The sequence below is a fragment of the Salvelinus alpinus genome, chromosome 3 (genome assembly GCF_045679555.1).
Source record: "Salvelinus alpinus chromosome 3, SLU_Salpinus.1, whole genome shotgun sequence".
In the NCBI taxonomy this organism is placed as follows: Eukaryota; Metazoa; Chordata; class Actinopteri; order Salmoniformes; family Salmonidae; genus Salvelinus; species Salvelinus alpinus.
The window spans coordinates 59,680,498-59,699,519 of NC_092088.1; the positions used below are offsets into that span (position 1 = coordinate 59,680,498).

Genomic DNA, 19,022 nt, shown 5'->3' on the forward strand with positions numbered 1-19,022 from the left:
ACCTGTTGAAATATAAGTCATTTCATTCATAATTACTCTATTATATAAACATGGGTCTAGGCTACAGGATGAGCAATATTGTTATAGAAAATAGTCTATTGAGGATTCTATTGATTCAAGAGATTTCATGATAGTTAAAATATTTTATTTGTTTAATATGTATGAGATTATATTCATAGTTATTATAATCATGTTTCAAGCAGATTTAGGATCAGGTCACCCCATGTCCATGTAATCTTATTCATTGTGATGTAACATTTTTAAAACTGATCCTAAACCAGCACTTTTACTCTCATACCTAAAGCCCCTGATCCTAGATTAACAATTCTACTCAGAAACTCCTTATGAATACAGGCCCTGACATGTGCAGTTTTCAGAGGACAAATATGGGCCACTCTTTGATGATTACATGTGCCTTCCACTGTGAAGCTTTCTATGCTAAAAGGTGTACACCTACGCCTGTTAACCTTCCAAAGATCCAGTGTTTAGTCAAGTGAACATGGTTAAAAACCAACCAGAAAATATCAGGTTAAAATCCAACCAAGAGTGTAAATTCCATGTGCAGTTGAAGTTGGAAGTTTACATACACTTAGGTTTGGAGTCATTAAAACTTGTTTTTCAACCACGCCACAAATTTCTTGTTAACAAACGTTTCTCAGAGTCGTGGCTGAACAAGGACATGGATAATATATATCTAGCTGTTTTTTCTATGCATTGGCAGGATTGAAAGGCGGCCTCGGGTAAACTCAAGGGGGGAGATGTGTGTTTCTTTGTTAACAACAGCTGGTGCGCAATATATAATATTAAGGAAGTCTCAAGGTTCTGATCGCCTGAATTCGAATACCTCATGATAAGCTGTAGACCAGGGGTATTCAACTCTTACAACCTACGAGGGCCGGAGCCTGCTGGTTTTCTGTTCTACCTGTTAATTAACCATTTGGTATCCCAGGTCTAAATCAGTCCCTGATTAGAGGGGAACAATGAAAGAATGCAGGGGTGCGTGCTTAGTCCCCTTCTGTGCTCCATGTTCACCCACGACTGCTTGACCGCTCCAACACCATCATTAAGTTTATAGACGACACGACAGTGCTAGCTCTGATCTCCGACGATGATGAGGCAGCCTATAGGGAGGAAGTCAGAGACCTGGCAGTGTGGTACCAGGACAACAACCTCCAAGACAAAGGAGCTGATCGTGGACTACAGGAAACGGAAGGCAGAGCACACGCCCATTCAATAGGGCTGTAGTGGAGCAGGTTGAGAGCTTCAAGTTCCTCGGTGTTCACATCACTAAGGATCTATCATGGTCCACAAACACCAACACAGTCATGAAGAGGGCACGACTCAAAAAGTTATAGAGCTAACCATTGAGAGCATATTGACTGGCTGCATCACCGCTTGGTATGGCAACTGCTTGGCATCTGACCACAAGGTGCTACAGAAGGTAGTGCGTACGAGCTCCCTGCCATCCAGGACCTCTATACCAGGCGGTGTCAGATGAAGGCCCTAAAATTGGTCAAATACTCCCAGCCACCCAAGTCATAGACTGTTCTCTCTGCTACCGCACGGAAAGCGGTACCGGAGCAAGTTTAATAATGAACATTTGGAATATGTATATGAGATTATATTAATAGTTATTATATTTATATCCTAGCCTATTACTTGCTGCAATATTATATTAGTAGGCCTAGCCTATACTCATATGTCCAAGTGATGTGTTGGAAGCAAACAGGATAAATCATAATGTTGGATTGTTTCAGTCAACTCCCATCATCCCACATCCTCTCCATGAGCAACAGAATGCAATGTCCCTTATTGTAATGAGTATGACCCAATTATGGGCCTAAAGGTTACTGCTGGTCACTGACTCTGGAAAGATGACTACGCCTATTAACCAGCAGCTATCCAACCACGTTGACACAAGTTGCGTAATTTTATACATAAGGAGTGTGAAATAATGTGTGACTGTAAAATTATTTTATTTTTTTTACTTTTTCTGGATGACTTTCAGCATTTCAGTCAGGGGTTGTAAAACGTTAAACATCAGATAATCAGGCAACCAATGAAACTGTCAGGGTAGAGGTGGCGTCAAATGCTCCTCGACCAATTGGAGTCTTTAAAACGACGTCTGAACAAGAAACTCAGCAGCAGGCTTAGCTAGGGAGGCGGAATCATCATCACGAGTAGAGCTGCGCAACGTTCGCCCGAAGAAGCTATCTCGTCGTTGTGCGCCTTTTGATACATTGTAACGATTCTCTTCATTCTACGCTGTAAATTATGTATTCGATGCCAGTTGATAGCAATTTGTGTGCATATTTGATAGTAGCCTATGCTATCCTAGCGTTGCACCAGGAAATCGAGCACGCACTTTAACTTAACGTTAAAGTTGCTCGATTCCTTGGTGGGATGAACGAGGATGCCCGTGTTTGTCATGTTAATTGAATAGCTATCTGTCCTCTTTCTAGCACAGATCTCATCTCAACACGGCGTATTAACTACAGACTCCCACAGCAGAAATGACAGCGACGGAGACGAGAAACCCCAACAAGCAACAAAACAGAGATGCTGTGGTGGCAGAAACGTCTACGAGAGATGATGTTTTTGATGATAGTTATAAAGCAAAAGAGGGCCCTAAACCGCGGATGAGACTGGTGTGGAGAAACGTCATATTAATGGTTTTATTACATGCTGGAGCGCTTTACGGACTGATGCTCGTGCCCTCCACCTCGGCCTTAACTCTGGCTTGGAGTAAGTATCGCCATTTACTTAATGTGCCGTTTTATTTGCCTTTTATTTTTGCCTTTTATCGGGGGTTTACGCCATTTTTAGTTTGACTACGCAGTATAGTTAATCCGGCGTTAAAAAAAATAAAAAATCCGGTCGACATTAGAAAACAGAATGTGGTGAATCTGGGTGATACGTTTGGTGGCGTTACACCGACATGTTGCTTGCCCTCTGAGAATAGTGTTGAATGTTGGTAAATCTAATTTGAGGAACAACCACTTAATATTTTTTCCCATGGAAATAATAAACACATTCATACTATAGGACCTATGAGTTCTCTCGTCATATGTAACGGAATATGTAGCCTAACAGTTAACACCAGGGTTTCACAACCTTGGTCCTGTTCCCCCCCCCCCAGGTGCACGTTTTGTTTTTTTGCCGTAACTCAACGCAGCTGATTCAAATAATCAAAGCTTGATGAGTTGGTTATTTGAATCAGTTGCGTAGTGCTAGGGGGAAAACCAAAACGTGCACAGGGGGCAGGGCCAAGTTTGGGAAACCTGAGCTACACCATTATCACCTGATCATCACACCATGCATGCACCTATCAACTGAAGCGCTCATAGGCAGGCTACTGTGGTGCAGAGGGAGAACTAGATGTTTTGAAATGAGTGGCCTGAGGTAGCCCAAAGGCCGGCAGATGGCGATATTGGGTAGTTTTGGTCTTACCGTCCAAGCGCATTGTATGCGCTGGCAACAAACGTGTGCAACTGCCACCCACAATTCGGGGTGTTCCTGTATGTCGGCTTTCCTGCATCTTTTGGATGGTAAATTGAGACTCAATATCACCATCTGCCGGCCTTTGGGCTAGACTTGAGGCACCTCGGTTCACAATGGTGTAGCTATTTTCTGATGAAGAAACAATCTGTTTGCTTGTTTAGACAGAGACAATATGTGCAGGTTTTTTTGCGGAAGAATAGCTGGAATAGGTAGTTGGCCAGATGACGCATGACCTGGATTATACGGAACGACCCAAACTTTGTTTCCCCTGTTGCATATCCCCCCCTGTCTGTGTGCAGTGCTGAACTGCATATTATTCCACTGGGTGAGACGAAGAACAATTGCCATTCCAATAGACATTCCATTGTGAGAGGCTGCATGGCACCTAAACAGAATATCTTTGCTGCCTGGGCTGTTCGGCAGCCCAGAGTTCTCACATCCTAAGCAGCCTTGTCTGGCTACACATTCAGTACTTTTACAACAACAACCATGAGTGGAGTAGACATGCATACCTACTCCCACTGCCAGCTCCCAAACAGAAATAACTCACGACAGCAACAAGGCAGGGATGGGATATGATGTCCCCTGTATCTACTGGGAGTCAAATCTGTGCTTGACATGATTCTGTGCACATGTGTGAGTGTGCCAAACATGGGTGTCTGTTTATCTCTTTCTCGTCCTATCCCTCTTGCTCTCCCTCCCGTAGCTGTTGTGTGCTTCTTGCTTAGTGCCCTGGGTATAACTGCGGGGGCCCACCGCCTCTGGAGTCACAAGTCCTACAAGGCCTCCACCCCTCTGCGAGTCTTCCTGGCCCTTGCCAACTCCATGGCCTTCCAGGTAAACAAACAAAATCTCTGAATTTAATAATCTTTATTGACCTCAAGAGAGGATTGTATTTGTAACCAGCATAGGATACATACCGTGGGTATCACACAGTGCATTTGGAAAGTATTCAGATCCCTTGACTTTCTTCATTTTGTTACAGCTTATTCAAAAAATGTATTACATTTTTTTCTCAAACTACACACAACCCATAATGACAAAGCAAAAACAGGTTTAGACATTTTTGCAAGTGTATTAAAAACATAAATATTTTCAGACCCTTTACTCAGTACTTTAAGTACCCTTTGGCAGTGACTACAGCCTCCAGTCTTCTTGGGTATGACACTACAAGCTTGGTACACCTGTATTTGGGAGCTTCTCCCATTCTTCTCTGCAGATTTTGTCAGGTTAGATGGGGATGTCTTAAGATGGTCAATGGAAACAGGATACACCTGAGCTCAATTTCGAGTCTTGTAGCAAAGTGTTTGTGTACTTATGTGAATAAGGTTTATATTCTTTTACAAATTTGCCAAAAATTCTAAACCTGTTTTTGCTTTGTCATTATGGGGTATTGTGTGTAGATTGAGGGGGGGGGGGGGATGTAATTAAGCCATTTTAGAATGAGGCTGCAATGTAACAAGGTGGAAAAGTAAATGTCTGAATACATTCCAAATGCACTGTATCAAGCATCTGAGTAAGAATGCCAATCTAGGATCCGGTTCTCCCTGTCCATGTAGACTCATTTTATTGTGATCTAAACGGCAAAACTGATCCTAAATCAGCACGTCTACTCTGAAACACTTGATACATACGGCCCCAGATTCCCTCACCATGGGTCTCGTGTACTACTGTATAGAGTACTATAGAGCTGGGACAATAAACACATTTGTCACCAACCATACCGCTCACTTATCACAGGCATTTTTCTGTTATCATTGATTACGGTATGTCGCCTATACAAGAGATGTGAATTTTTTAAATAACTAAGTTTGCTAATGTGGGTGACTCAAATCAAATTTATTTATATAGCCCTTACATCAGCTGATCTCTCAAAGTGCTGTACAGAAACCCAGCCTAAAATCCCAAGCAGCAAGCAATGCAGGTGTAGAAGCACGGTGGCTAGGAAAAACTCCCTAGAAAGGCCAAAACCTAGAGGAATCAGACTATGAGGGGTAGCCAGTCCTCTTCTGGCTGTGCCGGGTGGAGATTATAACAGAACATGGCCAAGATGTTCATAAATGACCAGCATGGTCAAATAATAATAATCACAGTAGTTGTCGAGGGTGCAACAAGTCAGCACCTCAGGAGTAAATGTCAGTTGGCTTTTCATAGCCGATCATTAAGAGTATCTCTACCGCTCCTGCTGTCTCTAGAGAGTTGAAAACAGCAGGTCTGGGACAGGTAGCACGTCCGGTGAACAGGTCAGGGTTCCATAGCCGCAGGCAGAACAGTTGCAACTGGAGCACCAGCACGGCCAGGTGGACTGGGGACAGCAAGGAGTCATCATGCCAGGTAGTCCTGAGGCATGGTCATAGGGCTCAGGTCCTCCGAGAGAGAGAATTAGAGAGAGCATACTTCAATTCACACCGGATAAGACAGGAGAAGTACTCCAGATATAACAGACTGACCCTAGCCCCCTGACACATAAACTACTGCAGCATAAATACTGGAGGCTGAGACAGGAGTGGTCAGGAGACACTGTGGCACCATCTGATGATACCCCCAGACAGGGCCAAACAGGCAGGATATAACCCCACCCACTTTGCCAAAGCACAGCCCCCACACCGCTAGAGTGATATCTTCAACCACCAACTTACCATCCTGAGACCAGGCCGAGTATAGCCCACAAAGATCTCCGCCACGGCACAACCCAATAAGGGCCAAATGTATTTCCCCTACGCTTGTCTTCGCCTATTTTTGTTGCTATAGGCTACAACAACAATCCCATGTATAAATTAATCAGGGAAAACTGTATTTTGAAGCAGAAAGGGAATCAATCCTGGTCCAGTTCCTATCATTAGCCAGTGTGGTGGTCTGCAGCTGACCCTGGTTACAACCATCACAGTAGTTTGTGTGTATGTGTATATATTTTTTTCCTTCTCCCCATTTCACCTAGCTGTACTACTGTACATGCTGCTGTTATTATTGTTGGATAAAGTGCCTCCTAAACAACCACATTTCTATTGTTTCCTCCAGAATGACATTTACGAGTGGGCGAGGGACCACCGGGTTCACCACAAGTACTCCGAGACGGATGCGGACCCCCACAATGCACTGCGGGGCTTCTTCTTCGCTCACATTGGCTGGCTGCTCGTCCGCAAGCACCCTGACGTGATCGAGAAGGGCAAGAAGCTGGAGCTGACGGACCTGAAGGCAGATAAAGTCGTCATGTTCCAGAGAAAGTAAGTAGAGAAGGGTCTCTGCCCTGTCTAGTCCTTCATATCTGATGTCTTCTCTTATATGCCATTTTAGCAGACGCTTTTATCGAAAGTGGCTTATAGAGCATGTATAAGCCACTTGGATGGGTGGCCCCAGCGTAGTGTCTTAACAGGGTGTTGGGCCAGCACAGTTTCCATGTGCCTTGGCCTAGATTCTACAGGTGTCTGGAATCCTATTGGAGGGATGCAACAATTTGTTTTCCACAAGAAATTCCATAATTTGGTGTGGTGGATAACGCTGTCTCAGGCACCACTCCAGAATCTCCCATAAGTATTCAATTGGGTTGATCTGGTGACTGACACAACCACACCCTTAAAACCCCCTATGCTCAGTTGAGACCCCTCTTTCAAAGTCACAGATATTTTCTAGCCATGGTAGCCAAAATAATGGGCAACTGGGCATTTTTATACATTACCCCGAATCAATAAAAAAAATGTCTCATGCCTGAATACAACGGGTGTCGACTTTACTGTGAAGTGTTTGCTTACGAGCCTGTCCCAACGAGGCAGTTGCACAAACCTCCATTGGCAGTAGCATGCACAGAATGTGCCACAAAGGGGCAATTTTAGTCATTGTACACTTGAAAGAGCTCTGTATAAAATCCTATCCACCATATAAACCAACGGTTAGAGAACTAATGGCACATCACGTTTTGGACTGCATGTGACTGGTGATCAGATGACATTGAGTTTTGCATTTCCTCTCTACCATCAGCTATGCCACTGGACATAAGACATTGATCTTATCACTGCAATAATCAAGCAACCAAATCCGGTGTGTTCCACATCATTGTACGTATGTTCCACGAGACCAGCACAAGTGACGTGACAATATTGAGGTTTCATTTGAATTGATTTTCTATACGTGACTATCTAAAGTAAACCAAACTGAGTGCGCCACATATGTATAGAACAACAAGTCCCGCACACTGTTAAAGCTCCCAATTCACCGCTTTATTGACAACGTTTCCATCTGAAACGGATCTTTGTCAGGTCAAACACACTGAGTGCTCACATCCAAAAATATCCACATTTCACCTCACATGACGCATGGTGGGTGCAAAAAACATTTACATATCACTAATAATTAAATAACAATGAGATGGGTGCATGGAATGGTTCCAGAACATAATATATATTTACATAATTACCAAATGGGTAACCTGGAAGGCAAGACGAATCAAAGTATAGTAACATTCAGGTACAAAATGGTCTGATATCAAGCTCTTGAGACATCGAATCCAAAACAATTCTATTCTCAATAATAGATTATCAGTATCTCCGCCCCTCCTAGGAGTCTTAACATGTTCGATGCCAATGTATCTCAGAGCTAATGTTGTGACAAGCATCCATGAAATGTGCAGCCACAGGGTTTCTCTGGTCAAGGGTCCTGATATTACTCCTGTGTTCTGCTATCCTTGTTTTCAGAGCTCGTTTTGTTTTTCCAACATAGCATAGACCACAAATACATTTGATCAGGTATATCACATTTTGTGGAACATGTGATGATGCCCTTAATCTTAATGGCCTTGCCTGTAATGGGGTTATTGGACATTGCATTTGTTCGTGAAGTTACACTGGGTGCATCCGCCACATCTATAGTTACCTTCCGGCACGTTGTCTAGAAAGGTACTGCTTGGCACTGGTGGAAGATCAGACCTCACCAACATTTGGCTGCTGTTGGGGGTGCGTCTGAAGACTACCCACAGGGTTCTTTAAACGTCTTTTCCAGTTGTGGATCAGTGCTCAAGATGTACCTGTTTAGTTTTTTTGTTTAACGTTTTTTTTTATAATGATGTGGTCAGTGTTTACCAAGTGGGGGGTACAGAAGGAAGCGTTGGTCAGGATGGCGGGGAGGTTTGGGCGTGAGGCTGTCATCGTGGGTCATATTTTTTTAACATTCCCTTGCGTCATGCAGCCATTCCTCTGGGTAACCCCGCTGTCTGAAACTTTAATCCAGATGGTCGGTTTGTTTGACAGTCACTAGTGTGCTCTCCATATTTGAGTTTCAGGGTCAGTTATTGCTGCATGCAGTTGTAATCGCACCGCTTGTATCTTCTCACGTATTCAACCCAGTTGTAATCGCACCGCTTGTATCTTCTCACGTATTCAACCCAGTTGTAATCGCGCCGCTTGTATCTTCTCACGTATTCAACCCAGTTGTAATCGCACCGCTTGTATCTTCTCACGTATTCAACCCAGTTGTAATCGCACCGCTTGTATCTTCTCACGTATTCAACCCAGTTGTAATCGCACCGCTTGTATCTTCTCACGTATTCAACCCAGTTGCTCAGCTATTTCCTGGATAATAAGAGCCATCAGATCAAATGAGCATTTGTTTGTAATTTGGCACCACTGGTCACAGATTCTCAGTCTCTGCTGATTGTGGGTGCCTTCTGGATTCTAAGGCTTTGTGGGATCAATTTCTTGCGCAAATAGTCGCTCAAAGTGACAGCGTGGAGATGCATAGATGTTTCAGTCTCTTGTAGTGATTCCGTTGTTTCAACATGATTGTCAAACAGTCTCTTGTCATACGGGCATTGTCTTCAGTTGTGAATTCAAATGTCTTATGGAGGTTAACATCCTCTTCAATTGGATTTGCCATCTCTGGTCGACACCCAAATGGCGGTGCGTAATGGAGTCTTGCTGTATGAAAAGAAAGTACCGTCTATAGAAAACTTTGGTCATACTCACATCCTTAAACATAGGTGCTGGGCTAATAAAGAATACTAGTATAGAACAAGAAAGCCCGCACACCGTTAACACTCCCAATTCACTGCTTTATTGACAACGTTTCCATCCGAAACGGATCTTTGTCAGGTCAAACACCTGTTCACGTCCCAAAAATATCCACATTTCTCCTCATGCATGCTCCACACATGTATCATTTGAAAAAAAGCATCTAATCAACAATGGCATTTTTATTAATTCTTCCAATTATTGACTTTTTCACAACTGCCAGCAGTTTGGCACCAAAGCATTTACAACGTAGACATAGTAAAATAAATCGGAGGGTGGCAGGTTTGAATCCCTGAGCTGACAAGGTGAACAAAATCTGTGTGCCCTTCAGCAAGGCACTTAACCCCAATTGCTCCAGGGTTGCTGTCGTTTTAATTTACATAAATTCAATGAAAGCCCACAGTATCACACTGTTATATTAACAGTATTGCACTTTTCATGTAGCTTACTTTTAGCCAGCTAATAGCCTTACCAATCAAGCAGCATTATGGACTAAATGTTAAAATCCGGTTGCTTCAGGATTATTTTGCTGTGACAATAATAGATCAAATTAAGATCCTACATCTATAGGTTGTGGTGTCCGTGACGACGCTGGCTGACTGATCTATTGATAAGAGCTGCCATCTCTGCCAGGGTCTCGATTGAGCCATACCCACACAAAGTACAGTGACTGGCTTGCCATTTATCAGCAGGCAGTGGGTACTCGTGTACGTAGTCCCAAACTAGTAGCACCACAGAAATGGGTCATTTTTAACTTTTTGGTGGAAGACTAAATCAACTGAATAGAATTCTTCAAAACATGTACTGAACTAGGTGTGACCTTCCATGGTTTAGAAACTCTGTTTATGAATCTAGGTGCTTGGGGTGGTGTTCACTTCCCCAGCTTTAGTAACTTAAATTTAATTTAGATTCAACATAACAGAATGGTTCCAGTTCTACTTACAAACTCTTGAGTAACACAGCTACTTTTGTTTGACGCATATAAATTCCAGTACTAATCTCACCCACCCACCCCAAAAATGAATGGTGGAGCTCTATAGATTTTCTTTGTATTTGACATACACCAAACCAATGTCTCCTCATCTCTTCCCTCTCTGTCCCCTCTAGGTACTACAAGCTCTCTGTGGTTCTGCTGTGTTTCCTGGTGCCCATGTGGGTGCCTTGGTACCTGTGGGGTGAGTCCCTGTGGGTGGGCTACTTCGTCCCGGTCCTCATGCGGTACACCCTGGTGCTGAACTCTACCTGGCTGGTCAACTCTGCAGCTCACATGTGGGGCAACCGACCCTACGACCATAACATCAACCCCAGTGAGAACCGTTTCGTGGCCTTCAGTGCCATCGGTAAGGATCTGACTTAAAAAATATATATATTTAAGGTGGGGGGGGGGATTTGTCTGGAACACTACTATTGGCCAGAGCCTTGCACTCTATAGGAAAAGGCTGTTTGCCGTTTTGGACAAAGCCAATATGCCATTTTGTGTCTAACCACCATCACACTTGTACTGTATCCTTGCTGATGCAGCCTGGCATGGTGTAGTGTAGGCGGAACTCGCTAATCCAGTGGCCTGTGTTTACTTTGTGCAAGAGATCCTGCTGTTTGTGTGAAATCAGAGCTTCGGTCCGACTGATTGCATGTTCTACTATAAACTCGTCTGTATAGCTGCCTGTTTGTCAGCTGTGAAAATCATCATGTTTTAGTTGAATAGCTTAAAACGAGTGGAACTTGTAATTTTTACATTTTTAGTCCTTTAGCAGACTTATCTAGTGACTTATGGTAGTGAGTGCATACAGTTGTGCTTCTTTCATACTTATTTTTTACCATGGAGCGATGTTATTGTCTCAGCCTACAGTGTGTATATCTCGCAACATGTAAAGTGTTGGTTTCATGAGTTGAAATGTTTGATGCACACAGTTTATTTCTCTCAAGTTTGTGCACAAATTAGTTTACACCCCTGTTAGTGAGCGCTTCTCCTTTACCAAGATAATCCATCCACCTGACAGGTGTGGCATGTCAAGAAGCTGATTAAACAGCATGATCATTACACAGGTGCACCTAGTGCTGGAGACAATAAAAGGCCACTCTAAAATGTGAAGTTTTGTCACACAACCTGTCTCAAGTTGTCTAGGGCATGCAATATGCATTCTGACTGTAGGAAGGTCCACCAGAGCTGTTGCCAGAGAATTTAATTTATTTTCTCTACCATAAGCCGCCTCCAACATTTTAGAGTACTTGGCAGTATGTCCAACAGGCCTCACAACTGCAGATCACGTGTATGGTGTCATGTGGGCGAGCAGTTTGCTGATGTCAACGTTGTGAACAGAGTGCCCCGTGGTGGGGGGTATGGGCAGGCATAAGCTACGGACAAACTAACACAATTGTATTTTATCGATGGCAATACCATGACGAGATCCTGAGGCCCAATTTATAAAAATGTTTTAAAACATTTAAGCTATCTGTGACCAACAGTTGCCTATCTGTATTCCCAGTCATGTGTAATCCATAGATTAGGGTCTAATTAATTATTTTTTCAATTGACTGATTTCCTTATGAACTGTAACTGAGTAAAAAAATCTTTGAAATGGTTGCGTTTTTATATTTTTGTTCAATCTATAAACGAATATGGCTCAGGGACTTGCAACACTTGACTTAAGGCTGCTGTAGTTTGTGCAGGTTTGAGTGCTCTGGTTCAAGTTGGTGACCATAATTAACTTTGTTGAATCATGTATTTGAATGCTTGACTGGAACAAAATGTTGCACGCAGCAGCCCTCCAGGACTCAAGTTAGCCATCCATATTGTAGCACTTTTCAGACTCAGTGCTTTAGTTTACATATCGATTATGGTGATCAGATTGTTTTGAATCCTTTTTTTTTTTTTTTTTTGTAACTTTCATAGATGCACACCTATAGTATTACCAGGTGCATGGAGTAAAGGGGATTCCAGCTCTTATTTTTTTTATTCTCTCAATCTAGACTTTGCTGTCACCTGTGACTGGCTATTGGTTTATGGTTTTAACCTGACTTTCCTGTCCCCTTGTATCCTTCCTGCCAGGCGAGGGCTTCCACAACTACCACCACACCTTCCCCTTTGACTACGCCACCAGTGAGTTCGGCATTAAGATGAACATCACCACTGCCTTCATAGACCTCATGTGCTTTCTGGGCCTGGCCAAGGACTGCAAGAGGGTGTCCCACGACCTCATTTCGGCCCGCGCCCAGCGAACAGGTGACGGCAGCCACAAGACTGGCTGAGTAATGTTGTCTCAAACCGTTACGGACTTGATGCGACCGATGCCAGATACGATAAAACAGGCTAAACCAATGAAAGAATGTAGCTGTAGTAAATTGCAGTATTGATGGAGTTAGTAGTGCTGCAGTTAGTAGTGATCAAACCATGGTCCATTGATGTCTGCTTCTGTGTTATGAGTTAAAAACCTATACTTGAGTTCCTCAGACTAATATTGGCTTTAAAATCGGTCCTAGACCTTTCAGTAAAGTTTCTATTTTTTTTTATTTTTTTTTCTCTCTCCAATGAATGATGTGTGAGGTGACTAAGGAAAGTGATCTAATGGCCTGGCTAAGCTAGGTATGTTAGCACAGAAATTTAAAGAGTAAGTCACTATTGGTGGAAACCTGAAGTGTGTGGCGGCGATGGACGCTGTAATGCGTGACACTATTACACCAACCAAACTACCTGCCTGTGCCATCTGCACCAACAATGAAGATGGTAGGACGTTAACCTCTAATTTATTCATGAGCTATTATTAATTAACCATCTGGCACCTTTGAAATTGTGAAAAAAGTTTGAGGTTTCTTCACATTTTAGGCTAAGTAGGTGAAATTTGTTTTGATAATGTGTCGATTTCAATTCGGGCTGAATGATCCTGACATATGGATCCAAATCTTTCTATCAGTCACGCTTTGTTGACATTCATTCCCTAAGTGTGAAGTAGTTAAAATTCTTTAAAATCCTGGGGGAAGTCTACCTTTTGTCAAAAGTTTACATTTACGTTTAAGATGAAATGTAAGTTTTATATTTAACATGATTTGCTGTTATTAAGCCACCCTACTTCAGTCTTATTTTACTATAAGCTGCTGTGTTGAAACAGCCCTACTTACTTCTAAGTCAACATACTGTTGAGCTGTCATTATATACCAGACCATATTCCATATAGGCTGGTGTAGAAGTGCAGTTATGCGGCAGCGTTACATATTATTGCACCAGTTGTTGACTCCTGTCCAAGTTGCTCTTCACAGGAGATTAGTTCCTCTTGTAGAAGAGGATGAAGGAAGGTATCAGATCTCAAATTGCACATATATTCCCTGTAGTGCATTATTTTTGACCAGGGCCCATTGTGGGCTCTGGTCAAAGGTAGTGCACTGTATATGGAATCGGGTGCCATTTGGGACGTACATAAGGTCTCTTCATTTGTGTATAACACGATTTATACCTCTGGATATTTTGTGGGGGCGACGGTGCCTGTGACTACAGTCGGATGGTCGAACAGAAGCCTGGTTGGTTGGGTTTTTTCCATCCTGCTTCAGAAACACTTCTGCACTGAAACGTAGTTAAAACGCAAACTCTGATCAGTCTTTATTATACAAAATAATAGTTGTTTGTATTTTTTACTCTTACTGCAGCTGAAGTTAAAAGTAAGGGACTTCGGTCTCCAATAGGTCAAGGTGAAAGAGGCTTTGAGAGCATTTGCATACGTGTCGTCTCGGTATCTTGAATTACATTTAGTCGACTCTTGCCCAAGATGCCTTATGGAAGTAATGTTATGTACTTTGCGCGCTTAGTAGATGTGGACATGTCTAGAAAAAGATGGATGCGACAGGGGAGGGAAAGGACAGCCAGGGGTTTAGTTAATTTGGTTGTACATCAATTGAAAGTTAACACTCTAGGAGTGAGGGGGGAAACTATAGGAATTCTACTTCCGAGTACTGAGGGGGGAAAATGGCATTTTGAATATTTGCTTTGGAGCTGTGGTTGAGTTATTTAATGAATTTCTTAATAGCTATATTGGCGAGAAAGTAATGGAAATAACTTATTTAACTCGAAAGTAAAAGGATAGACCATGTGCTTTGCATCCTTGGGATATTCTGTACAGTATCAGATTCTGAGGGATTAAGAACACATTTTTGCATAATAGTTAAACAAATGTGGTGTTTGGCTCTGAAGAAACAAGATTCCAGATTAGTTATGTATTTTGTCACACTTTGGTCTACCTTTCTCAGTGCAATTATTTTGTGCAGTGTTAACTTCTTGAAGTCTGAATGCCTTAAAAAAAACTGCAGCATTTTTTTCTAAGAATGTTCTACCCACTGTATGTACCGTAAATAAACCAAATTTTCTACATGTTGAAAAGCATGTCCTGCTGTCTGTTTGTTGTAATTCTGTAATCTCTCCATTTCTAATTGAATAAAAGACAAGTCATTGTCTTACCATTTACTTGTCCTTTTGCATCAATGTCTACAATTTTCTGCAAAGTGACTGGGGTGTATTCATTAGTGCACACCATAAATGTTTTGCAACAGGAAACACCTTTTTTTTTGTTTTCTTATTTGGACAAGTTCAGGTTAGTTCCTCCCTGTTTGGTTCCAAGTGAATACACCCTTGGTGATGTTATTGAGGTGGTAAGCAGCATTTATTCTCCCCATTAATATTAAATCATTTTAGGGAAACACATTGCAGCTATCATAGAAAGCCATTCTGACGGGCCTTGTCCCCAGGCTATTCTCTGGCCTATGCTCACAACCTCCCCGTACTGCTCACTGAATCATCATATGGGGGTTGTGTCATGGTATTTTAGAATTTAAACTTTACACTCAAACCCAACACCAAGTAGAATAAAAGTCCTAACACTTCAACAGCTCTCTTGAATGTGGCATTTACTGATTTACATTGCATATTCATAACCTGAACACAACATGAGGGTTGCATCTGAAACAAACCGTTCAGTTCATTTAAACGGCGTCTATGCGGACACTATGTACCGGTCGGCTTTACGTTTTTTTTCTCCAGAACTTGACCTTGTTTGCTGATAGTCAAATGCCATCACTTCCAAGCGCCAAACTAAGTTTTTGTGTTGGTCCCCTAGGCTCCCTGGACTGTTCAGGTTGTAACTGATTATCTCAATCTCTCTGGACATAGTGTGCTTGCTACCAACTTCTTTTACATTCCACTAGTTCCACAGCCATCTGCTTATCAGTTCAATCTTGAGCTGGTCATGCTTGACACGTTCTCCTATCTGGCCTATCGCGCACAATCAGACCATGTGAGATTGCTATGCGTGTTCTCTCTCTGACCAACACTGAATGGCAGCAACAAGACACTGTTTTACTGTTTTCTCTGGTCATCGTCAGTGTGCCAGGGTCTTGGTCTATCTATGGTTTTTGTCTTGAGCCTTTGCTTTACGGGTTCATTTAAGTGCATTGGCTGATCGCGAGTTGAATGAAACATTCTGATATACTGCTAAAATACCGGTTTCAGTTTGTTGACTAACGTCTCTTCGAAAGCTAGCGCATATGCACCACCTACTGGGGAATGTTTCAAGCCAAGAATAACCACCACTGAAAATGACCCCTCTTCACTCTAATGAAATATAGACAGACTAATTCATTCTTATGTTGTACCAATATTTTAGCCTGGGTAGTGGTCTGTTTAGCTAACATTCCTCTCCTACTCTGTCATTACAAAACAATTTACAAGTACACAGAATATTTTTGGCTAATTCCAAATGGCCAGTTTGTGCCTAGACAGTGAAGACTTAGTTTATGCAAACAGTGTCAGAGTTGCAACAGGTTGACTAGTCCGGACCTGGGTTCAAATAGTATTTGCAATCTTTCAAATACTTTGATGGTTTGCTTTAGTCTGCCTAGAGTGCCAGGTAGGTGGGGGTTGTACTTTTGAGAATGTTCTATTGGTTTCATTGCAGCAGGCAAGCTCAATGAAGTACAGATAAAGTTTTTGAAATAATTTAAACAGTGCTTGAAGCCAGGTCTGTCTGTCCAGTTCCAGTGGGTGTCTCCACTACAGCACCGCTGTCTGTCTGGGAGCTGGCCAGCTCCCAGCGACATCACCCCTCTCTCCATTGGCTGCCTGGTGTCAGACCATCCACTCCACTACTCTGTATGTAATGCTTGTGTGGTCATCAGGCTGACAGTTTTAGCCCTGCACTGTCAAACGCTAATCTGCTTTGCTGGACACTAGACCTAGGCTGCAATATTAGCCTAGAAAATAGGCTAGGCTAACTTTTGTATTTTTTATGTATTTGTTTCTTAACAGGGTATCTTGCCTACTGCAGGACAGTTGGCACTGGTAGAATATTAGACAATCAGCCATTTTTTAACTTAAGATTTTCTTGCCAGCTGTTAGCTTTAAAATTGTATTATGAATGAATATATATATATATATATATATAATTTAGTCTTACAAGTGTCTCAAGTGTAGGCTATAGAATTAGATTATTATGATTGGACTGCATACTGAGGGGATTTGCAGGATCATTCGATGTAGTCCATGGGCCAGTGGAAAAATGTTTCCACTTTGGCGTAGCAAACTTTTGATGGTATTACATTGTTCCCCACAAGCCCCTGATCAAATTGATCTATGATACCCTTTATGAAAATAAAAATAATACTGAAATGTACATTTACATAAGTATTCAGACCCTTTACTCAGTACTTTGTTGAAGCACCTTTGGCAGGGATTACAGCCTCGAGTCTTCTTGATTTTGACCCCAGTCATAGACTGTTCTCTCTACTACCGCGTGGCAAGCGGTAAGTCTATCACAAAAAGGCTTCTCAACAGATTTTTACCCCCAAGCCATAAGACTCCTGAACAGGTAATCAAATGGCCACCCAGACTATTTGCATTGTATGCCCCCCCTAACCCCTCTTTTACGCTGCTGCTACTCTGTGTTTATCATGTACATACTACCTCAATCAGCCCGACTAACCGGTGCCTGTATATAGCCTCGCTACTGTTATAGCCTTGCTACTGTTATTTTTCACTGTCTTTTTACTGTTGTTTTTATTTCTTTACTTACCTAATGCTCACCTAATTCCTTTAAAATATATATATATAATGAAATTGTACTGTTGGTTAGAGCCTGTAAGTAAGCATTTCACTGTAAAGTGAAATACCTGTTGTATTCAGGACACGTGACAAATAAACGTTGATTTGATTTGACGCTACAAGCTTGGCAAACCTGTATTTGGGGAGTTTTTCCCATTCTCTGCAGATCCTCTCAAGCTCTGTCAGGTCAGATTGGGAGTGTTGCTGCACAGCTATTTCAAATCAAATCAAAGTTTGTCACATGCGCCGAATACAATATGTGTAGACCTTACAGTGAATGCTTACTTAACAGGCCCTAACCAACAGTGCAATTTTTAAGTAAAAAATAGGTATTAGGTGAACAATAGATAAGTAAAGAAATGTAAAAAACAACAGTAAAAAGACAGTGAAAAATAACAGTAGTGAGGCTATACACAGGCACCGCTTAGTCGGGCTAATTGAGGTAGTATGTATATGTATGTATGGTTAAAGTGACTATGCATATACTATAAACAGAGAGTAGCAGTAGCGTAAAACGGGTTGGCGGTTGGTGGGTGGCGGGACACAATGCAGATAGCCCGGGGAGCCAATGTGCGGGGAAACCGGTTAGTCTGGCTAATTGAGGTAGTATGTACATGTAGGTATGTTTAAAGTGACTATGCATATATGATAAACAGAGAGTAGCAGCAGTGTAAATGAGGGGTTGGGGGGACGAGACACAATGCAAATAGTCTGGGTGGCCATTTGATTACCTGTTCAGGAGTCTTATGGCTTGGGGGTAAAAGCTGTTGAGAAGCCTTTTGGTCCTAGACTTGGCGCTCCAGTACCGCTTGCCATGCGCCCAAGAACAGTCTATGGCTGGGGGTTTTGCCCATTTTTAGGGCCTTCCTCTGACACCGCCTGGTGTAGAGGTCCTGGATGGCAGGCAGTTTAGCCCCAGTGATGTACTGGGCCGTACGCACTACCCTCTGTAGTGCCTTGCGGTCAGAGGCCGAGCAGTTGCTGTACCAGGCAGTGATGCAACCAGTCAGGATGCTCTCGATGTTGCAGCTGTAGAACCTTTTGAGGATCTAAGGAGCCATGCCAAATCTTTTTAGTTTCCTGAGGGGGAATAGGCTTTGTCGTGCCCTCTTCACGACTGTCTTGGTGGAACACCAAGGAACTTGAAGCTCTCCACCTGCTCCACTAGCCCTCTCGATGAGAATGGGGGCGTGCTCAGTCCTCCTTTTCCTGCAGTCTACAATCATCTCCTTAGTCTTGGTTACGTTGAGGGATAGGTTGTTATTCGGGCACCACCCGGCCCGGTCTCTGACCTCCTCCCTATAGGCTGTCTCGTCGTTGTCAGTGATCAGGCCTACCACTGTTGTGTTGTCTGCAAACTTAATGATGGTGTTGGAGTCGTGCCTGTCCACGCAGTCGTGGGTGAACAGGGAGTGCAGGAGGGGACTGAGCACGCACCCCAGAGG

At 42.7% G+C, this 19,022-nt stretch overlaps 1 protein-coding gene across 2 annotated transcripts; it reads left to right on the forward strand.

The window, feature by feature from the left end:
* Positions 1-2,112: 2,112 nt before the first annotated feature.
* Positions 2,113-14,949, forward strand: LOC139571032 (acyl-CoA desaturase-like). Of its 2 annotated transcripts, none has more exons than XM_071393511.1 (6): positions 2,113-2,242; positions 2,463-2,745; positions 4,208-4,338; positions 6,520-6,725; positions 10,608-10,840; positions 12,550-14,949. In XM_071393511.1, exons 2-6 carry the CDS (start codon positions 2,514-2,516, stop codon positions 12,747-12,749), a joined length of 1,002 nt encoding a protein of 333 aa, XP_071249612.1. In that variant the 5' UTR covers positions 2,113-2,242; positions 2,463-2,513; the 3' UTR covers positions 12,750-14,949. The 2 variants fall into 2 exon arrangements, with proteins under 2 accessions (XP_071249612.1, XP_071249613.1); XM_071393512.1 differs by having other exon boundaries at positions 2,131-2,242; positions 2,468-2,745.
* Positions 14,950-19,022: the final 4,073 nt, after the last annotated feature.